Source organism: Schistocerca gregaria, chromosome 8 (genome assembly GCF_023897955.1).
Source record: "Schistocerca gregaria isolate iqSchGreg1 chromosome 8, iqSchGreg1.2, whole genome shotgun sequence".
NCBI lineage: Eukaryota > Metazoa > Arthropoda > Insecta > Orthoptera > Acrididae > Schistocerca > Schistocerca gregaria.
Genome location: NC_064927.1, coordinates 195900904 through 195925369, shown reverse-complemented (window position 1 = coordinate 195925369; position 24466 = coordinate 195900904). Strand labels below are relative to the sequence as shown.

Sequence of the window (24466 nt, the reverse complement as noted above, 5' to 3'; positions counted from 1 at the left end):
CTGATGACTTCAGTGAAGATGGAATAGGCTGGGAACCTAGCCCACATTGGACGCGCTACCTCGCCCAACATCCCATTGTGCACATACTCCTGGAATAGAGCAGCGCAGAAAAAAAGAGACCCCCTACCATGCCATAGCAGAGAAATGAGGCAGGTGTTCGCGAATTGAACACCAACACACCAACACTTGCAGTGGTCAGTATACGTACTAGCCTATAATTTAAAGAGTATGATCGAAAACGAAAGGAGACTGAGCAAACAAGTCAGTCTGAAATGAATCTAGTTTCCTATTTTCTGTATTAGGTCTCCACCAAAAGAAAGGAAGTAATAGATATTTATTCATGGAAGTAAAATTCGTTTCTTACAGGTAGGAGTGGAGATGTGTGAAGTTATCAATTCAAGATATTTGCATGAAGCTTATGAAGTAGTATGCAGTGAGATTATTTTATCATTCACTTTTTTTTTCGCTTCTGGTGCCATTTAACGTATGCTGGCACATAATCTCCATCTGTCTTTTGCGATTATGTTTCAGTCTTTATTTTTGTATGGCATAATTATATTTACCTTCCCTTCCTTAATTTTATCGTAATTTTCCTTCACATACCTTGGACTTGAATTATTGTAATCTCCAGTATAACCTGAACTAGGCACTTCATATTCACGTTTTTTTCTAACTGTCGACTTACAGAGACATGAACATTATTTCCGTGTGTTATTTCACTGTGCATGCAACATTTTATCAGATATTCGACATCATGGCTAAGTGCAAACAGTGTTTTGCCCTGCAAATGGCAGTTTCAAGAGTTACACTAGCGCTAGTGATCGCTCGAGTTAATTTTAGTAATATAGGAAATGTATTCGCAGTTGTAAATATGACGATATGAAAATATGTGCCAGACTTGGACTCAAACCCGGATTTCTCACTTTACGCGAGCAGTCGCCTTAACCACTTCGCCAAATGGAGCCCAGCATTTCTTAGGTGCACTAGTGTGTGTGCGCCAGCGTCGATAAAAATGGAAAACTATATTCCGTTCGCCGAATTGCATAGTTAGTGCGGCGTGATCACGTGTTCACCAAAGGTGAACAAACGGAAGGCGACGCGGTTCGACAGCAAGGCGCTTAACGCTTCGGAAATGAGGAACAAAACCGAGAATAAATTCTGTAGGTATGGACACAATTATGTACTCATTTTATCCTGCTAACTGTATCATAAGCGCTTTAGCTGGATAAAAAAAAGGAACAGATAAATAAAATTATTCGCTAACAATTTTATCGGGTGAGCTCTCTTTTTTCCAGCACTGGCAGAACAGTCACCTGTCTGAGGAGTCAGATGAGCTGCTACCAAAGTCTGCACAGAGTTTCTTGGCTGGTGGATGTCCATATGGCAGCGCACGCTTGGAGAGAGTGAGAGTGGTGGAGTTGTGGGTAGGTGTTGTAGGAGAAATGCGGAGTGCTCGACGGGAAATGCCGTTCTGAACTGCAGTCTACGCTCACAATTACGCGATAACCATTCAAAAAGATCTGTGGCCTTTGCTTTGGTTAGTATCTAGAAAGAATTCTGCCGAAAATGCAGCGATTTATTGTCGCCTGACTTGTTAACCATATGTAGCTTTCAGACAACCGTCATGAGTGGCGCATTTTGAGTACAACCTACATTTTGCCATGTTAGAATTTGCTTCTTTTGCCAAAAGACAGCAGAATTTACACAACCTCACGCCACTAACAATTTGCGCACGCACAGTTGTGAGAGAATTCTGAAACATTGGTTTATTAAGTGAGGAACTGTGGAATGAGAAAGCACATCCTAGGTTGACAAAAACGTGTGATGTCTTCACTTATGTTGCTGCATAACCCATAGCATTGCTCATTACACCAGCTGTCGATGGTCCTTAAAAATTACATTCTTTCTTCGAAAAAGTCTGTAGTTAGTGAGGTAACAAGGTAGATAATGAAGTTTTGCTCAATAACGATATGGCAAAATACTCTCGTCTTTACCTGGTATCGTTTGCGAAAATCTCATTTCGATATCTGAAGCCCTTTATGAAATATGAGGATTGTTGTGGATATTTCTGTCTGGCTTTGTTACTGGCGCGGCGCGATCGCAAATGAGTGTGCTACCTCAGATCAATTTTACTGAGATTGGTGACAAGTAGACACCTCTACCATAGTCCAAAGAAAAAGTCAATACGCTAGCTAAATTTTATACGCAGCTACATGTTATGTAATGTTGAAACGTCCCCTTAGAAAAATTTATGAATGACTGTGCTGATAAACCTCTTACATTATTTGATTTTCAGATAGCTGAGCAGAACTGAACGTACTCAGATATTTCGCTCTTTACCCATTCTGGTCAACACTAAACTGACACACAATATTTTTAGCGCAACGCAATCCTACTTTCAAAAATCCCTACAAAAGAATGGCTCTGACTAACAATAACCTATACCTTTCATGAATCACTTACCTCACAAAAATCTTCATTACTAGAACTACTGCAATAAAGCGAGCGCCACTACTGCCAGCTAAATAAAAGATTCTAACTACTGAAGGCACTAACTACTGATAGGCATAGTCAGCAAATGAAAGATATCAGTTCATGATGTCCAGTATTACAAATTTACTCTTTCTGGCGGACACACGTCCAGATCGTCCGCTCTCACAATTCTGCCATTTCTCTCCCCACATCCTCCACTGCTGGCGGCCTACCTCCAACTGCGAACGCTACGTGCTGTTCACATCCAACTGCCCAACACTACAATAGCAAATATTGCAACAATGCCGACCAACCTCAGACTGCACACAGCACATTCAGTGATTTCCATACAGAGCGCTACGTGGCGTTACCAACATAAAAACCTAAACAGCCTACTTACAATATGTACTAAACGCAAAATCATAGCGACCACTACTTTTTAATGCAAGCTTTTCCGAATTTCGCGCATTGTCTGACATCCACGTAAATATCTCACTATGGGGCACATCATCATGAACCTGACGTACAATGCTATAAGTAAAGCAAAAATGATTTTCTTACCGAATTGTTTCTATAAAGTCGTTTCAAAAGACTGAATGGCGTGCGCCTCGTCATTGCCGACTGGTCGAACGCTGGAAGGTATTTGTTGGCTTCACCTTCTGAACAAACGAATGAACTCGCCCAGCGATGCTAATAACTCAACCCTTTTCGTGAGCTTCCACAATGTTATCCATGTCCCATATTGATTTTTCATTTTTTTTAGTGTGCTGCACATATCTATTCCACCCATCTGACATAACTTCAGTGAGTGCTTCGACCAGAAGTACCTTCATTCACTTGAAGGTTTCGTTTCTTGGTGCAACATTATTCTCAATCCGTACCCAGACAAGTTCAGTGGCGCTCAGTTCACAGTGGTACGGTTTGTTTACTGGACTTACCATAGCGTTTACGACATATGCATTTATTTTCCTTCGCCACTCTCAACATTACAACATTCGACCACCCATTGGCCTCTGCCATTGTGATAATGTCATTAAGGTATACCGACACATCCTCCATTGTTTTGCCCGGATTACCGCGATTGCCGGATCAAACGGTCTATGACGCTCCCCGACCTTCAATTTACTTTCACCCGACGTTCCTTCCCCTACTTGCAATGCCTCAAATCTCCCTGCTAATTCTTCATATTTTTATTTGTCCCTTTTCTTTGCCTCCGACAATACCCGAATTTGCTCAGTTACAGCGGCTACAGCTTCCACTGTAATCACTGCCGCAGCCTCCGCTGCTTGCCGTGTTTCCACCATTCTTGCTTATAGCTCTACTGTTAGTATTTATACCACTCTACTACTCCTGAAACTTAGTTTTTGGGGCAAATCATCGCCCATCTACATTCTGAACAATTGCGCACCAAATGTCCAAATCTTAACAAATAAAACAACTCTTTGCTACCCACTTTGTACACAGTAATCCGTGAATTGACAGGTTACAAAAATTACATTACTTAGGCGCTATGTCGTCATGTCCCCTATTTCCCCTGAATTCAAATAAATCTACAGGCTCCTCTGGCCTTACAAAAGACACCTTCAAAAAGTCCATCCTAATTGACACTTAATGCCTAAACACAAAAGAATGACACGTACACAAGAAATCAAACGTTACTCACCCATCCCCATTGTGCTTGTGCGCAGGTGACAGTCCTGCTTTCTTCCCTATCCTGGTATGGATGAACAGTTCCCAAATGACAAGATGAAAGAAGAAGTGTACGACTACTCATCACGAACACAACCAAACACCTCAACTACCCTTCTACACAGGCACACCTCAACGCTACTTGCTCGACATAAGATGTGGGAGTGTAAATCCGGTACTAGCATTGTAAACGGCATCACTTCTGACACCACTGTTGTGGGGCATCGGTGGTCGAACCCGAGACTCCAGATGGCCGAGCTGAAGCCAGGACCCACCATGCAGTCGAATTAGAGAGGATATAAGCTGTAGACAGGCAATGGCAAGGAAAGCGTTTCTGAAGAAGAGAAATTTGTTAACATCGAGTATAGATTTAAGTTGTTGTGGGGCACCGATGGTTGAACCTGGATTCCAGATGGCCTAGCTGAAGCCGGGACCCACCACGCCATATTTTGTCGGGGGCCAAGCAAGTTAAATAGCGTCAAGGGGCAGTGCAGAATGATACAGCGGTATTCGGAAGCTTTTCCTTAGTCACATAATTTACATTGCTCCGATGGGTTCAGCGTAGGATCGGCGTGCCGCCTGCAGCATTGTCCTGCGAGTCCAGCTGGCTCAGCACCTTCTGGTATGCTGACACCGCTGCTCCGTCATCAAGCCCACTCAGCTGGAAAGCAGCCGCGCTCGTCCCGGCGCCGCCTGCTGATGCATCACGTCTTGCGTCGTGTTGCTGCCTGCGATTCCGGAGACTGCTACAGTCCCTGGTCCTTGCTGCCCTCTGCCCCTTTTGACCTGCTCTGTCTGACCATCGGATGAACGTGGACGTACTGGTCACCCGTGACCTCGGCCAGTGCTCCTCCCAGGACAGAACTGGACTCGAACCCGCGCCCATCTGAATGCGGTGCTGCAACTTGGCACTAGTGGTGCTTGTTGGATGGCGACACTTGCCACTGTCTCCAGCATTGCTGCAGAGCTGTCATGCGTCCTGCAGCATACACCTTGCCTGGACCCAGGTACGCCAGATGGGAAGTGAACGTGGCACATTGTGGACCCATTGCAGACTGCTGTCACTGCCCTTCTTCAGGCAGACCGTGCGGTCTCCAAGTACCCGGCTGCCATTCTGTCCTGCCCTTGTGTTGTGTCCCAGGAGGCGGAATACAGCCCGAACAATTACATGGAAACAAAGTACAGATTTACATTGAATATTTACAAAATCACTGCACAGACTGGCTCCTACAAGCGTGGACCAGCACAGGTCCGACCTGACTCTCGACTGACCTGGCACACCTCTCAGGCTAGAAGTGCCTGAGTATTTATACTGCTTTTCTCCTTGCTTCTGACATAGTATCAGAGAGAGCGACAGGAACTCTGGCAGAGGTAAATTCCCATACCTCAGCCACTTACACATCGCCCTCCTGGCTCTGGCCTAGTGCCCCGTCTCATATGTCGCAATAACGTCAAACAACGCTGTGGTTTTCCTACCTTGTTGTTCCACTACTCAGAACAACTCGTACATGCAATACTCCGCTGCAGCTTCGCCACGTTTACTCTGCCTGGCCTACTAGCTGCCGACTGTTACTACACACAGCTAGCGGCCCCAGACTTCATCGCCCAACTGTGCCTTTACTGAATTTTAACAAAATTCCCCTTTCCTATGACTAAGACTAATTCTAGCGCTGCAAAGGGTCAGGAATTCCTTCCTGAAAGTATTTATATGGAGTGTAGCCATGTATGGAAATAAAACGTGGAAGATAAATAGTTTAGACAAGAAGAGAATAGAAGCTTTTGAAATGTGGTGCAACAGAAGAATGCTGAAGATTAGATAGGTAGATCACATGACTAATGAGGAGGTATTGAATAGAACTGGGGAGAAGAGAAATTTGTGGCACAACTTGACTAGCAGAAGGGATCGGTTGGTAGGATATGTTCTGAGGCATGAAGGGATCACCAATTTAGTATTGGAGGGCAGCGTGGAGGGTAAAAATCGTAGAGGGAGGTCAAGAGATGAATACACGAAGCAGATTCCGAAGGATGTAGGTTGCAGTAGGTACTGGGAGATGAAGAAGATTGCACAGGATAGAGTAGCATGGAAAGCTGTACCAAATCAGTCTCTGGATTGAAGACCACAACAACAACATTTCTCTGACTGGCAGTTTCTAGCCTGTAATGCTGAAGTTGTGTACTGTGTACTTCTGTAAACATATTATTATTATTATTATTATATTAAACAAATGATATATTTATTATTATTAAAATCGTAGGTACCTGCGTAACATTAAAATGTCAGGTGACCACAAGTAAAATTTTTGAAGGAGGCTGTAAAATACTGTTATCTTCTCTCCCCAGAACCGCTGGGTTCACACTTGCTCTGAAGGGATGGTAGCACGAGTGTCAAATGATGGTGTGCTTGCTGTGTGCTGCGCTGAAGTGTTTCGCCATGTTACGAGGTGAATAACCACTCGCCCCGCTGTATTGTTACAGTGCTGCTGAGCCGGGTCTTGTCTCGAGCCCTGGTAGCACACTGCTGCTCTCTGGTGGCGGCCTACGTCACTGCCGCCGTACTGCACGCTGCCTCGCATATCCCACACCCTGCCTGCACAATCACAGGTAGGTGGCAAATGCATTGTTTTAGTCTTCAGGATGAGCTGTTCCAACACTGAACCGCAATATTAAAACTGATCGTTGTGAGATATATAATGAATTTATATTCCATTTGTTGCGAATTGCCATTGCTTACAGTGGTGGTTGTGGGATCCTGCCCATTCGTCTCATATACGGTGCCTAAACGATGCTGCGTTCTCGGAATGCTATACAACAATTCAAGGAAATAACATTAGTAGTTTTATTACAAAGAAGAAGAAAGACAATACTTACCTTGTATTTACAACAAGTGTCGCAAGCGATGGGTGACATGCAATCAAATGTTCTTCGCTATAGACAATATCCAAACAAGTAATGGATATGGATCATTTATAACTGTTCTGCGAGTGCCGGTCGACAAATGTGGGAATATTGTCCCAATACTGGGCAGCCGAGATTGGCAGGAGTGGTGCTTATATTCTCCTCTTTTAGAGGCCGCTCCTGTCGTGGTGCTGTCCTAATCAGGGCACCATTGGCCGATGTCGGTTCACCGCCTTCTCCTGTGTTCTTCCTTCCTTCCTTCCTTCCGGTGCTTGTGGTATGCCAGAACATTCCCCCCCCCCCTCCCCCCAAAGCGACGGACCGTCGTCGTGTAGGGAGTGCGACCACGGCGGGGGAGTGTGGACGCATCGGCCAGCCGGAATCTGTGCCTCCAGGGGACGTCAAGCTTGCGGCCGTACCCTGCAATCCGGCCTGCACACTGGCCGAAACGTCCCCCGGAAAACGACCAGAAGGGTACGCGTCCACCTCCTGCTGCCATGAACCAGGTGAAGGCGGCGACTGCTGTGGTGTGGCCGGGTCCAGCTCCATCGGCAGAACGAGAGGAGGCAGAAGAGGCGAAGGCTCCGCCTCCATGGGTCATCCCGCGGTGTCGTGGGGACACCCGCTGGTGGCCGCGCTGTCCTCTGGACCCGAGAATCTGGGGTAAGAGAGGCTGAAAGATCATCGTGTACTTGACAGAGGCGAAGTTGATTTTGATGGTGGCGCTGCAAGCCATCTGGAGATGAAAGAAGATGCATGCATGCGTCTAGTCGACGGACGATCTCGCCTCACGCCCGCCGTCTGCAGTCGCTAAAAACCGAGTAAAAGACAAAGTCATGCGGCGCGAAGCGATACTTCCGGCCTTCCTTCGGCGCCGGATACTGAGGAGGGTTGAGCTGTGACCGATAGTAGAGGCCGTGAAGCAGTTCCGCCGGCGATGGTCCATGTCGTGGGTGCGAATGATATGAGGCGATAAACTGTTTCAATGCTTCATCCCTGGTGTCTGCGGAGCTAAGTTTGTATGTCTGCTGTTTGAAGGTTCTGACAAAACGTTCCGCTTCGGCGTTTGACTGTGGATGGAACGATGCACTAGTTAGATGCTGTATGCCATCATGTTCACTGTATGTTTCAGATTCATTTGATGTGAACTGAGGGCCGTTGTCTGACACTATTACTTCATGTAAACCTTTGAGACAAAAAATCGATGCCAACACTTGAACTGTGCTTCGTGACGTTGTCGAGTTCACTGGCGCAGCAAAAGGAAACTTGCTATACGATTCAACTACAATCAACCGTCCGACTGTCGGACGGTACATAATCAAGTACTGGTACAGAGACAATAACAAAGCCCCTCTGCAATTTTTCGGCAGTTCTTACAGGAACCGGTTTCGTCGGATGAAACAAGGACTGCAAAGGCTTATGGTACGTTACCAAAACAGTACTGTAATTTTCTTCCTGTTTTATTATTTCATAGAAACAGCAGACAAATGAAGCATTGCACATTTTTGTATGTCACATGGTAAATGTATTTTCAGATAACGGTTGGTGCTATTCTGCATTACAACAAATGTCTGTCGACGACAGTGAGAAACTACCGTATACACCAAGCCGAGGCAAGTCTTCTACACTGCCACAAGCCACGACACGTGGCAACAGTGAGATTACTGTCTCAGCAGTGCTGTACCAATTCCTATTCCACGTATTTGCTGCTCCTTTCTGTAGCCATTGATATTAAAATAGCTCTGATAGCTTTTACCATTTTCTAAGATAACGCAGTTTTTGAAACCAACGAAAGTTTTACGAACGAAAGTTACACCGTCTTTTTTTTAACATAAAGATTTATTTAAAAACGCAATGTTTTAAGACCTCTATTACAGGCAGTTAATTTTTTTTCTTATCTGTCGGTAAAAGTAAAATACACCCCTGTTGTTATCGAAACTAAATACCGAAAAATCCCTGTTATTCGGAAATAAAATCGGTTTTAACAGGTCGGTTTTTGCCCATCTCTAGCCTTGACCAGAGCCAACTGCCATCGTTCGTGAATAGGGCTACAGCATAGGCTCCCCACCAAGCAGTCCCGTTGTACGCGTTCCGCTCATGCGTTAACCACTTGGCCACATCTATGGCCACAGAGTCCAGGCCGATGAACTACGATCATCTGTTTGCCCAACTGTGCCCGTGGGCGCCCAACTGCGTGCCACAGGGCACACGAGCTCAAACATTCTACTTTAACATTCCGAATTTCTAATCCTAGTTAACTGATAGCAATCCTGGACCGTTCCTTTTGTGCTTGTATACATTACATACCCTGCCTTGGACGCCAGATCCAACGTTCTCTATCGGTAGCAGGGTCAGAGTCAAACTCCACAATTCAGAAAGGCGGAGGAAGACTCAGCCAACCCCATACTCAAATTCCGCAAGTTGTTCTTTGGATAAATGAGTGAATTTTCCACCAAAAAGGTACACCTGACAACGTCAACTGGAGGCACATGAACTGAAACAGTTTACTCCAACATTTCTAAACCTCTCGTTGTAGCTGACTGGTAGCAATCACGGACCAGTCGTCGTGTGGTTGCATGCATTACATGCACTATTTTGGACATCTCGTATACACACTGGACTCGCATTCGGGAGGACGACGGTTCAATCCCGCGTCCGGCCATCCTGATTTAGGTTTTCCGTGATTTCCCTAAATCGCTCCAGGGAAATGCCGGGATGGTTCCTCTGAAAAGGCACGGCCGACTTCCTTCCCCATCCTTCCCTAATCCGATGAGACTAATAACCTCGTTGTTTGGTCTCTCCCTCCAAACAACCCAATCCATCTCGTATCCTAAGTTGTAGATCGCTAGAAGGAGTAGAGACAAACTGCGTAACTGAGAGAAGGGCGAGGAAGAGTCCACCAACTGTTGAACTCTACTGGTTGCCCTTCAGGTAGAAGAGTGTTTTTTCCGCCAAACAGATGCATCTGGCAAGTTCAACCTGGGAGCGAGTAGCTTGTAACTGGTGGCAGAGACGAGCATAGTAGTGATCAGTCTAGTGCCGAGAGAGAGAAATTCATTGAAAAGTGATGTTAGACGTATAGGATAGTGATACTGAAGATGCAGAACACTCTAAAAGTAGTGAATAGGGAAGGCGGTGAGACACTCTTACTTTTCTCAAACTTTCATTATAGGAAAGCAAAATTAACATGTGAACACTGTTGGAGATCTTCGAAGTAGAAGAACTGTAATGCCAATGTTTTAGAATAGGAACTGATTATGTTTAGTCACGGTGTGTGGCAAATCACGCTCATGATCCGTCTCAAGGTGGGCAGGAAATAGTAACAAATTTAATAAAAAAAGAGAGGAAAGTGAGTGTGATAAAGGGAAATGGATTTATTTCTGCCCCTCTCTTCATGTCAGAACACGCATTGTTCACGCAGCTCCCTGTATACGTTGTAGGAAACTATATTTACGCGGAAACACATCTTTCTGCTCTTGTATTTAGGTAGACGAGTCCTCTACACTCTGGACAAAAACAAATGCTTACGAAAACTTTCATTCTCGCTTTAACATTGTGTTTGAATTGGCCCACACTAAAATTTGCGTTGTTGGTAACATGAGAAGAATACAGACAGACTCAGAGTCAGCTAAATAACGTCGGCTCTAGTACCGAACCCGAAACTGACAAGGAAATCGGAAAAAGACCAGTATTAGGTCAGAACAAAGCTGTACAATGTCGAAATGGTGAGATAGATAGATAGATAGATAGATAGATAGAATAACGGCACTTTCAGTTGAAGTTATTTGACATGCAATTTCTTTCTTTTATATTTTTTCTTCATTTTTCTATGAAATGAAATGAAATGATCGAATGCCATTGTTGGCCGGGGGCGTCATCCGGGGAAGTTCGGCCGCCAAGTGCAAGTCTTATTTCAGTCGACGACACACTGGGCGACTTGCGTGTCGGTGATGAGAATGAAATGATGATGAGCACAACTCAACTACCGGACCACGAGAAGCGAAAATCTCCAACCCGCCTGGAAATCGAACATAGGCCCTCTGCATTGGAGGCAAGTGCGTTACCACTCAGCTAAGCAGGCGGACTTCATTCTTCTATCAGTTAAGTTGATTAAAATAATGTTTTACCTCCTTTTTCTAAATTTTGTCATAAATACACTCCTGGAAATGGAAAAAAGAACACATTGACACCGGTGTGTCAGACCCACCATACTTGCTCCGGACACTGCGAGAGGGCTGTACAAGCAATGATCACACGCACGGAACAGCAGACACACCAGGAACCGCGGTATTGGCCGTCGAATGGCGCTAGCTGCGCAGCATTTGTGCACCGCCGCCGTCAGTGTCAGCCAGTTTGCCGTGGCATACGGAGCTCCATCGCAGTCTTTAACACTGGTAGCATGCCGCGACAGCGTGGACGTGAACCGTATGTGCAGTTGACGGACTTTGAGCGAGGGTGTATAGTGGGCATGCGGGAGGCCGGGTGGACGTACCGCCGAATTGCTCAACACGTGGGGCGTGAGGTCTCCACAGTACATCGATGTTGTCGCCAGTGGTCGGCGGAAGGTGCACGTGCCCGTCGACCTGGGACCGGACCGCAGCGACGCACGGATGCACGCCAAGACCGTAGGATCCTACGCAGTGCCGTAGGGGACCGCACCGCCACTTCGCAGCAAATTAGGGACACTGTTGCTCCTGGGGTATCGGCGAGGACCATTCGCAACCGTCTCCATGAAGCTGGGCTACGGTCCCGCACACCGTTAGGCCGTCTTCCGCTCACGCCCCAAAATTGTGCAGCCCGCCTCCAGTGGTGCCGCGACAGGCGTGAATGGAGGGACGAATGGAGACGTGTCGTCTTCAGCGATGAGAGTCGCTTCTGCCTTGGTGCCAATGATGGTCGTATGCGTGTTTGGCGCCGTGCAGGTCAGCGCCACAATCAGGACTGCATACGACCGAGGCACACAGGGCCAACACCCGGCATCATGGTGTGGGGAGCGATCCACTACACTGGCCTTAGACCTCTGGTGATCGTCGAGGGGACACTGAATAGCGCACGGTACATCCAAACCGTGATCGAACCCATCGTTCTACCATTCCTAGACCGGCAAGGGAACTTGATGTTCCAACAGGACAATGCACGTCCGCATGTATCCCGTGCCACCCAACGTGCTCTAGAAGGTGTAAGTCAACTACCCTGGCCAGCAAGATCTCCGGATCTGTCCCCCATTGAGCATGTTTGGAACTGGATGAAACGTCGTCTCACGCGGTCTGCACGTCCAGCACGAACGCTGGTCCAACTGAGGCGGAGGTGGAAATGGCATGGCAAGCCGTTCCACAGGACTACATCCAGCATCTCTACGATCGTCTCCATGGGAGAATAGCGGCCTGCATTGCTGCGAAAGGTGGATATACACCGTACTAGTGCCGACATTGTGCATGCTCTGTTGCCTGTGTCTATGTGCCTGTGGTTCTGTCAGTGTGATCATGTGATGTATCTGACCCCAGGAATGTGTCAATAAAGTTTCCCCTTCCTGGGACAATGAATTCACGGTGTTCTTATTTCAATTTCCAGTAGTGTATAATATTTTATTCAAGTTAGATCTTGTGTACTCCTTGGTCGTTAAACATTGCTGAAGAACAACTCAACCCGAGACAAAAAGCTTTTATTTTAATGCCGTAGCCAGTTGCGGGTTGTCATGCTCATCTTCAGATGGCTAACTTTTCTAGTGTTCGTAATGTATTCGTCAGCAGCACGTCGTCCGCTTATGCACTGCACAAGAATAACTGAGTATTTATCGTCGCTCGATATCTTACTTGAATAGCAAAAACATCTAAAGCGCCTGCCTATGATTAGAGGAAGTGAAACAGTCGTATACTTTTACATACAGGGACTGGCCAAAAATGTGGAAATACCGAGAGAAAAGCACCCTTAAACATGAATGCAGATCCTAGCCAAGCCTGCAGGTCGAGCTGTAATATTGCACGACCACCGGCATTTGAGCAATGTCCTCAATACGTTGCAAGTGTTCAAATGTTCAAATGTGTGTGAAATCTAATGGGACTTAACTGCTAAGGTCATCAGTCCCTAAGCTTACACACTACTTAACCTAAATTATCCTAAAGACGAACGCACACACCCATGCCCGAGGGAGGACTCGAACCTCCGCCGGGACCAGCCGCACAGTCCATGACTGCACCGCCTCTGACCGCTCGGCTAACCCCGCGCGGCGTTGCAAGTGTCATTCGTGGTCAGAACAGAGTTCAGCATAGTTTTGAGTGCACTGCATCGCAGCTAAGTGAATTCGAGCGTGAGCAAATCGGTGGCGCTGGTATGGTGGGTGCTTCTGTAACCAAGGCAGTCGAAGCGTGTAGTGTTTCAAAAGGCACCATACCGATGATTTATATCACATATAGGGAAAGCGCAAAACCATCATCCGCTAACTCATAGCGTGTTGAGTGTCGAGTGATCGTTACGAAGTGTCATTTAAGAAAATTGTAATGAAAAGTAAGAGAACGACAGCTGCAGAAGTCACTGCAGAGCTGAACGTCGAACTCTGTTAGCAGTGAAACAGCACGAAGGGGGCTACGTTAGCAGAGAACTGCAGGGTGAGCTGACATTCCAAAACCAATTATTACGCAACTGCCTGTAACAGGAAAACACGGTACCGGAGACATAAATCTGAACTATGGACCAATGAAAGAAAGTTATCTGGTCAGATAATTCTTACTTCACACTGTTTACAGCTTCTGGCCGTGTTTACGCCCCAAGCGTGAAACCTGGTGGCAGTTCGGTGCTAATATGTGCAACCATATCGTGGTAATATGTGCAACCATATCGTGGTATTCAGTGGCTGCCGTGGTTATTCTACAAGGTTGCATTACTACCAAGGATTATGAGACCATTTTTGCTTATCAGTTCCATGCCACGGTACAATGTTTGTTCCCAAGCTTCTAAGACGACAGGGCCATTGTTCATACAGCTTGCATAGTCCAGGACTGATTTTGTGAGATCGAGAATGAATTGTTGCATCTTCGCTGGCCGCAAGTCACTTCACCTAATCTGAATGTTATTGAACCGTTGTGGTCTGTTTTGGAGGGAAGGGTGCGTAATCGCTATCTGCCTCCCTCATAGTTACCTGAACTTGTCTCTAGTTTGCAGAAAGAATGGTATAAAATACCTTAAAAACCATACAGGATCTGTATGTATCCATTCAGAGAAGACTAGAAGCTGATTAGAATGTCAACGGCTTTCCTCGGCACAGTAATGTGTTACGTTTTTAGTGTTTCCGTATTTTTATCTGACCCCTGCGTTTCGATTTCGTTCGTCCTCATACTGTTTGAGGATTGTGCACAAACTGTTGCATTGCGAACAGCACAAATATTCTGAATGAATTGCTATGCGACACAAACATTTAGTAACGTTCTCCAGTCACTTTCGGCCTGAGATATGTGCCTTGCATTAGCTTTTTTTCTTTTTTTTTACGATGTCTAGAGCAACAACTGAATAAAGATATAATTCACTTCCTATTATGTAAAGGTCTGAACTAAGCAAAGGAAATGCGTGGGGTGTGCAATGCGTTAATAACACAAACAATGAACTCTGAACAAATTCGTTAAGGACTGTAGAACAAGATGTATTAAGTAAACTGGATGCTCGTCGAGGGCTAAGAACCATGCCTCTCCAACATGGTTTCACTGCGTTACCACTGTGCCACCTTGCTCGTTTTAATTCCCGACGCGTTGGTACAGTATGATGAGAATAACTGAAAGAACAGAAAAAAGGGAAAGAAGAAAGAGAAAGGTGTAACGTCCATTCGACAACAAGGTCGTTAGTGGCGGAGTACCAGTTCTAATTGGGGAATGATGGGCGAAGGAATTAGGTCACGTATTTTCACACAAAGTATACTGACATTAATCTTTGACGATATAAGGAAAACCACTGGAAGAAGGAAGTTGAGCAGTCCGTTATACCTGTCGCTTGCGCCTACACACATACACACACACACACACACACACACACACACAGGGAGAGAGAGAGAGAGAGAGAGAGAGAGAGAGAGAGAGAGAGAGAGAGATACAGATACACGCCCAGATGACGGAAAATAAACTCACGGAAATTTATGACGCGCCATGCAGTGCAGCACTATGTTGTGTGTAAACAACAGTCTTGAAGGTGCAGTGTGTCGTAACGAAGCAGAAATAACCGTGTTCTTATGTAAAAGAAGCGCCTTCTGTTGTTCACGAGGAATTCCAGCAACTTATAACTACAGGCTAAGATGTAACTTTCTTTATTTAAAGTTTTTATTCGAAGCTACAAAGATAAACAGTTTAGAAGCGAAGTTACTGTAATTTTCATGGAACTGAAGTGCCACAGCTGGGTTGTCAAAATACTGTTTGAAAATGCTGTTTCATTAAAACCCAGTGGTCTTTTAGCTTCGGTTCTAGGCGCTTCAGGCCGGAACCACGCTGCTGCTACAGTCGCAGGTTCGAATCCTGTCTCGGGCATAGATGTGTGTGATGTCCTTAGGTTGGTTAGGTTCAAGTAGTTCTAAGTCTAGGGAATTTATGACCTCAGATGTTAAGTTTCGTAGTGCTTAGAGCCATTTGAATCATCTTTTAGCTTGGCCTAAGAAGGTGCGTAGCTGGAGACACTGCTGATGCCTTGCTCCAGAGGGGAAACAGACTCCAACAAATTAAGACTCCACCCGTAAGTAATACTTCCTCTCAAGAGAAATAATGCTAAAAAGGAACAAAAGTATCCTCCACATTCTGTGCATTAAGTTGTGAGTTCTCTACCTCGCTCCTGGAATCTGATAAGTAGAGGGCGATCGTACCCAAGCAGTATAAATTTACAGTGCATAGCGAACCATCGTTTCAAGAAAATACTAACAACGATTATCTGCAGAATAATGGAACGATTTGTGGAAGCCGATCTTCGGGAAGATCATTTTGGGTTCGGGAGAAATATTTGAGGAACAAATGAAGCAATACAGAAACTAAGACTCATCTTAGAACATATACTGAAAAATTCAAACACACGTTTGTGACTTTAGAGAAGGTTGACAGGAACATACTGTACGAAATTACGACATTCTCATGGGCAAAATAAAGGCATCTCAACGTTATCTACAACTCCTACTGTTGCGAATGTAGTAACTGAATCTAGGATTTAATTCAGCTCAAACATCCACACTAGGACAGAAGTGGTTTTCAGCTCAAACATCCACACTAGGAGAGAAATGTTTTCTGCTGAAGTTACTAAATGTTAGCCATTGCACACTATCATTACATTTGTGTGAGAGGGGCGCTATACCCTGAGGTGATAAGTCATGGGATACTCCTAAGCCTGCCGGGGTGGCCGAGCGGTTCTAGGCGCTACAGTCTGGAACCGCGCGACCTCTACGATCGCAGGTTCGAATCCTGCCTCGAGCATCGGTGCGTGTGATGTCCTTATGTTCCTTAGGTTTTAGTAGTTTTGAGTTCTAGGGGACTGATGACCTCAGAAGTTAAGTCCCATAGTGCTCAGAGCCATTTGAACCATTTTTGATGCCTCCTAATATAGTATTCCACCTCCTATTGACCGGCTTACTGCAGCAACTCAGTGTGGCATGGAATCAACAAGTCGTTGGAAGCGCCCTGCAGAAATATTGGACATGCTGTGTCTGCAGCCGTCCATAACTGCGAAAGAGTTGCGTTGTTTGGCAACATGAAGTCCACGAACGGCTGCAAATGGTCTCCAAGTAGCCAAACATAATCACGAAATCCGGCCACCGAGTTGTACGTCGTATCAGTCAGCGCCACAATAGGCGATTTACGCATCTATGACGATGAAATGGTGATGAAGACGACACCACTCCCAGCCCTCGAGTGGAGAAAATCTCTGACCATGCCAGGAATCAAACCCAGGCCAGCTGCATGGCAGTCAGATACTCTGACCACTCAGCTAAGGGGGCAGACTACCAGCTTGCACAGTGTCTTGTTGACAACTTGGGTCCATAGCTTTGTCGCGTCTGCGCCACACTCACACCATTAGCTCTTACCAGCTGAGCTACGGTCGCAGTTTCGAATGGTGCCTCGGGCATGGATGTGTGTGATGTCCTTAGGTTAGTTAGTTTTAAGTAGTTCTGAGTTCTAGGGGACTGATGACCTCGGAAGTTGAGTCCCATAGTGCTCAGAGCCATTGGAACCATCTTACCAGCTGAAATCGGGATTTATCTGACCAGGCCAACGATTTCCAGTCGTCTATGGTCCAACCGATCTGGCCACAAGCCAATGAGAGGCGCTGCAGGCGATGTTGTGCTGTTAGCAAAGGCACTCGCGTCGGTCTCTGCTGCGAGAGCCCATTAAGGGAAGGTTTACTACCTTGGGCCCAAAAGAAACATCTTTTTGAGAATTTTTTCTTGGGATGCTTTATAAATATCAGTATTAAATATGGTCAAAATATTTACTGATATTTCCCATACAAAACGGAATTTGTTAGACAGGAAATGTCGAAGAGCAAAGGCGGAAGTGCCGTCGGAACGAAACAAAATTTCGATGTAGGCCTCTACGCACGGTATGTCACAGGTCAGCCGGCTCGTCTAAAATCAAAACTGAGTCGACTTAAGCGAAGTATATAAGAGTCTTTAGGAGTTGTACCTCGCTTAAGTTATTTGGACCATCATAAAATGGCTGCCATTCGGAAAAAATGGGTTTTTTCCATCGATTTTACGACTTCGTCGGCCAAGTAAAAGTATTTATAGTTGATGGACTGGAATAAAAGTGGTGCAACTTCTAGACAATTTAGTTAGCTTCGTCGAACAAATAATCATGCCAACCGGTTCAGTAGATTTGAAGTTACCATACCGCACTATAAAAAAAGTCACTCGGATAAAAACGCGTTTGACGTTTTGACTACATATAAGTGCAATATTATGCAACGTACGTTCAATCTGCTATTCCGGGTCTCTAAACTAGTCCTTCCTCTTCCTCACTGAGAGCGTTCTGCTCAATCTGGACCATCCTGCCCTGCTCTAGAGCCGCTCGTACGGCCGGTGACAAGCGGTTTTTGAATCCAGTGGTTGTCCGAATGTTTGGCGAACTGCGTCGAATAGAGTCCCAGGGTGACGTCCATCGTTGTCATAGTCATCAGAATTTTGTGGACCAAATAATGCAATTTTAAAAAAATCGATTTTTTGAACCAAAATATAGTAAACCTCCCCTTAACGCCAGATCTCGCCGCACTGTCCTAACGGATACGTTCCTCGTACGTCCCACTTTGATTTCTGCGAATAATTCATGCAGTGTTGCTTGTCTGTTAGCACTGACAATTCTGCGCAAACGCCGCTGCTGTCGGTGGTGAAGGCTGTCTGCCGCTGCATTGTCCGTGGTGAGAGGTATTCGTATTCTCAGCACACTCTTGACACTGAAACTGGGAATCTTGAATTCCCTAACCAGTTCCAAAATGTGATGTCCCAAACTTCTAGCTCCAACTACCATTTCAATTTCAACGACTGTTGTCTGTTAATTCCCGTATTGCGGCGATAATCATGTCGGTAACTTTTTCACATGAATCGCCTGATTACAAATGACAGTTCTGCCAAAGCACTTATCTTTTGTACGCGATACTACCACCAGAGCAGACAGAGATTCAAATGATACAATGCCGGTACATGTTTTAGAGTAAGTCGTTAATAAATTATAAATGAAACCAAGAGGCAATTAATCTGGCAAACAAGCGTTATAGGAACACCATATATGAAAAAGTCGAGTGTCTTGAAAGAAAGCTTAACAGCGACGATGAAAAGGACGAATTTGAGCGCGTACATCCGTATTCAGAAAGCCTTGGTGACCACAGATTTATGACGTTTTAGGTGAATTCCCACGAGAACAGTATCACACAACTAGATACGATAATGAATCGGCAGTGTGGCACAGTAGAGAACAATCGTACAAGAATGGTAACTTCGATTACAAACACTTTCTGAGAGTACGTAAATTCAAAGTTTTCAGGAATTATAGCAACGAAATTCACCATCAAGTTTGGATTGATGTCTCTGTATTCCTTACCACTAAACTGGTCACCTGAACACCAATTAGAATTTCTCTGTGGTTATCTGGAAAATGAACTTGCAGCAAGAATGCGCTCCACAGTGAGAGACTGTCAAAGCATAAACTATTTTTATCGAGCATTTATGTTACCCTATTGGTCGTAGGCCACACAAGATCGAGTCAAACATAGCATTATAATGTTAACTGAACTTTGAAAAGTCTGATTGCTCGAGCCCAGCAAAATAATTTGAAGACATGGTAGGCAGAAATCTGTACGTTTCAAACCTATACAGTCCCTTAGAGCTAATAAGCATCTGTTGAACAAAGCTTCATACCCATTTGAGACATGTAATTTTGGCTGGCAGAAGTAAGATGAGTGACAACGGTTTAACGTAAAGTAGGGTGACCAAAGTCCGGGAAAACCGGGATTGTCCCGGTTTTCATCCCTGTGTTCCGGTGTCACGAAAATTTGTTTCGGGACGCACAAAAGACCCGGAATTCAGTTTTTAAATACATTTCGTGAAACTTTCGCAAATTTTTGGGATTTCGCTATATTAAAGGAAATTCAGCACAAGAAATTAATATATTTTAGCTTATTTGTCTAAAACCTCAATTGTCCCATACTAGTAATCACAGTGTCAGTATTGATACACTCAGGCAATAATTTACTTTGAGCGGTACTTTGGCCAACAAGTAGTAAGTTGTATTATTGTGACAGAGCTATGGAGCCATTCGATTGTCGCGCCACTTCCTGACACACTCATTGTCAGAACAGTGTAGTAGCTGATGTTTTGTCAGACAAACTGCAATAGTTTTTTTCCCAAAAAATGACTCTGAGCACTATGGGACTGCTGTGGCCATTAGTCCTCTAGAACTTAGAACTACTTAAACCTAACTAACCTAAGGACATCACACACATCCATGCCCGAGGCAGGATTTGAACCTGCGACCGTAGCAGTCGCACGGTTCCGGACTGCGCGCCTAGAACCGCGAGACCACCGCGGCCGGCGTTTTTTCTCATGTTAGTGGTATTATTGCTGCAGTACTGTGAAACGCAATGCCGAAACGTGCCTTTCATTAAGAAATGTCGTTTTGATTACGAAGCAGAGTGTTCCGTATGTAACTGTTTTATTAGTATAAGTCATGGTGGACGTTCCGACATAGTTGATCACATCGGGTCAAAGAAACACATTAACAGATACAGTGCACCGAACTGCAGCAAAACTCTAGAAAATTATTTTGTGAAACACCAGTCAAGTGAAGAGACGAAAGTTTGAGCAGCCGAGCTTACACTAGCCTACCACACGGTACATCACCAAACTTATAGATCTAGTGATTGTACTAATAAGCTTAACAGCATTATGTTTGATGATTCTTCCATTGCAAAAAAGTTTAGTTCAGCAAGAACTAAAGTGTCAGCCTTAGTAAAAGCAGTAATTGCCCCCCAGAGTGTAAAGGAAAGCCTTGAATACATCAAAGAGTCTTCTTTCTACGGGATATCCACTGATGCCAGCAATCATAAGGCCCCTAAAATATTTCCGTTTGTTGTTCAGTTTTTCGCTATTAATCAGGGAATTCAGACCTAACTTTTGAAGGTGAGTTCCCTACCTAATGAAACATCTGACGAAATTTCAAGATTTTGTATGAGTACTATCGAAATGTTTGATCTTGAGAAAAATAAATGTGTGGCATTTTGTGGAGACAACACCAACACAAACTTTGGTGGTTTAAAAAGACAAGGCAAATGCAACGTATTTACCAAATTAAAGGCAACATTGCATGGAAACATTGAAGGCATAGGGTGCCCTGCACATGTTTTACACAATAGCGTGCAGACATCTGCTGACAGTTTAAGCTGTGATGTTGAAACTATCGTCATGAAGGTATACTCACACTTTTACATATATACTGTTAGAACAGAGAGGCTTAAGGAGTTCTGTGATTATGTGGGAACTGAATATATAAATGTAATGTGTTACTCGAAAACTCGCTGGTTATCACTGTTTCGAGCAGTTGAATGAGTAATCCCCCTGTCTGAACCGTTAAAATATTTTTTCCTAAATGAAGACAAAGACCCCGAAATATTGGTTCAGTTTTTCAGTAACCCTTTAAATGAAGCCTACTTATGGTTCATTCACAGTCAGCTTAGCACTTTGCAGCATGGGCTAAAGGAAATTAAGGGAAGCACGAAAAGTGTAATAAAGGTAAATGATGTTTTAAAAATACTCTGGTAACTGTTATTCTGTTACTAAGAGGAGAGAACAGCAGTTAATTTCTTTTAATGTTAATCTGTCCTTAAAAGAGCAGAAGTATCAGAAGCAGCGGAAACGAGTTTTAGAGAAAAAGTTAACAAGTTTATGACATTTGTGTAGAATATCTCAGCAAGTGGAGCGCCTCATATTTCCCCTAATCGCCGGTGTTTGATTGGATGTGACTGAAGAGAGTGCCAAAATGGGAAAGTGTTGAAGAGACAGTTTCACATTTGAAGAGTAAAGAGATTGAAATCGATGATTCCATTCTCTTTGATCAGTTCGGCGTACTGACAAATTTTGTTGAAGAAAGTCTTCACAATTGGAATGATGGGAAAAAAACACCATTGGAATGTCATGAGAAGTGGGTGAGTATTTTTAAAAGCTGTGACTGTCTTCAGCATTACTCTGAGTTGGTAATAATTGCAAGGTATTTATTTGCAATCCCAGCCCATAATGCCAATGTAGAAAGAATATTTTCGTTCATGAATATCCAGTGGACTGATGAAAGAAACAGAATGGAGGTGGACTCTCCTGAAGCAATCCTGCAGATCCTGTACAACTACAAAATGGATTGTGCCGAATTTTATCACTGTGTCTCAAAGAACAAAGACATGATCAAGAAGGCTGGAGGCAGTGAAAATTACCCTTCTCCAAGGACAGTCAATTCCATCTACAAGTACTCAGTAATATTAAAGCTCATGTTAATATTAATTGATTAAAAGTTGAATGTATCAACAAAACATTAATACTTAAAATTAAGAAACCTGGGTACATGTGGAATGAGGTGTCCATTGGCACCCGAGTGAATGTTTCCCGGTTTTCACCGAAAATAATTTGGTCACCCTAACGTAAAGACACAGTAACAATCACAACCGAGACTATGACACGCAAGATGCATTTTTTCCGTGTGAAAACAAACACGCTGGGAACTCGCATAACAAACACAACCACAGAAACAATTACGGAGGGGATAAGCGACTTAGTCCGTATGACGCGCAATTCTCGCAGTTGAATAATTATTATTGTGATGCAAGTAATTTCCGGAACTATGACTATGAACTTAATTAAAAACATCTCTAGAATTATGATAATGAAAATAGGTGCAACCACAATTACCATAACAATCAAAGTAATGACAGACTATAGTCTAACCCAGGTGGTAATCATGCAAATTTACATGGACACAATTCAGGAAGAGCAAATCTGCAAAACACAATGCGCAACAACAATTATGCAAACCAACACAGTCAAAGCCAACACAATCACGGTAATCAAAATCATAATTCCCAGAGGAAAATTTCTGGAAGGGCAAGCCCAGAGCGACACATAGAAATAATTGAAGTCAGTCACCAAAACCACCAGATAATCAACGACGAGGAAGCAATACAATACAATGACTCGCAATTCCGGCAACAAGCAATTCTGTGGATGACGCATAACACGCTATTTCCGAAACTGGAACTTTCTGCGTTTTAAAGACATTACAGACATTTTACTGGAAGAGACAGATGACAAACAAAACTCTGTAGCACATCCAAAAAAGAAACATTTCAGTTGGCAACACTACACTTTCCATTGACCTTTACTCTGGTAGCGCTTTCCGTGGTCAGTGACCCTGCATTCAACAAATGTATGACAACAACAAATTGTCTGACTTTACCTTTACTTAATATTAAAATGCAAGGAGCAATTTCTGGAAAACTGTTGACGTGAAGCATCAAACCTACTTAGACTTTTTGTGTCAAGGCTATACATTTTCGATGAATTTCTTGTTTGTTGTGTGTGTTTCGGAAGTTAACAGAAGCCACGAACCCCCTTGAAGATGTCCTCCGCAGATGGGGACGAAACGTAGGGTTACAATGCGAAATCCATCAGACCACGGCATAATAGCCCGGAAAAGAATTTTATTAATCATGGCTGTAATATTCACAAACGTATAAGTACGTGGTATCACATAACATTCCGCCAGAGCGGACGGTATTTGCTTCGTGATACATTAACCGTGTTAAAATGGACCATTTACCAATTGCGGAAAAGGTCGATATCGTGTTGATGTGATCAAAGAGCCCAACGGGCGTGTGCTATGTATGCTGCTCGGTATCCTGGACGACATCATCCAAGTGTCCGGACCGTTCGACGGATAGTTATGTTATTTAAGGAAACAGGAAGCGTTCAGCCTCATGTGAAACGTTAACCACGACCTGCAACAAATGATGATGCCCAAGTAGGTGTTTTAGCTGCTGTCGCGGCTAATCCCCACATCAGTAGCAGGCAGAATCGGGAATCTCAAAAACGTGTTGAGAATGCTACATCAACATCGATTGCACGCGTACCATGTTTCTATGCACCACGAATTGCATGGCAACGACTTTGAACGTCGTTTACAGTTCTGCCACGGGGCACAAAAGAAATTACGGGACGATGAGAGATTTTTTGCACACGTTCTATTTAGCGACGAAGCGTCATTCACCAACAGCGGTAACGTAAACCGGCATAATATGCACTATTGGGAAACGGAAAATCCACGATGGCTGCGACAAGAGGAACACCAGTGACCTTGGCGGGTTAATGTATGGTGCGGCATTATGGGAGGAAAGATAATTGACCCCCATTTTATCGATGGCAATCTAAATGGCGCAATGTATGCTGATTTCGTACGTAATGTTCTACCGATGTTACTACAAGATGTTTCACTGCATGACAGAATGGCGATGTACTCCCAACATGATGGATGTCCGGCACATAGCTCGCTTGCATTTGAAGCGGTATTGATTAGCATATTTCATGACAGGTGGATTGGTCGTCGAAGCACCATACCATGGCCCCCACGTATGCTGGATCTGACGTCCCCGGATTTCTTTCTAGGGGGAAAGTTGAAGGATAGTTGCTATCGTGATCCACCGACAATGTCTGACAACATGCGTCAGCGCATTGTCAGTGCATGTGCGAACATTACGGAAGGCGAACTACTCGCTGTTGAGAGGAATGTCGTTACACTTATTACCAAAAGCCTTGAGGTTGACGGACATCATTTTGAGCATTTATTGCATTAATGTGGTATTTACAGATAATCACCCCGGCCGCGGTGGTCTCGCGGTTCTAGGCGCGCAGTCCGGAACCGTGCGACTG

At 44.5% G+C, this 24466-nt stretch overlaps 1 protein-coding gene across 2 annotated transcripts in view; it reads left to right on the top strand.

Annotated features, from left to right (window-relative positions):
• Positions 1–24466, top strand: part of LOC126284536 (probable G-protein coupled receptor Mth-like 4) — a 242076-nt gene that overhangs the window by 118164 nt on the left and 99446 nt on the right. For both annotated transcript variants that reach the window (XM_049983535.1, XM_049983536.1), the window contains exon 6: positions 6637–6762. In XM_049983535.1, coding sequence (XP_049839492.1) covers positions 6637–6762 — 126 coding nt within the window. The remainder of the gene's footprint in view (positions 1–6636; positions 6763–24466) is intronic.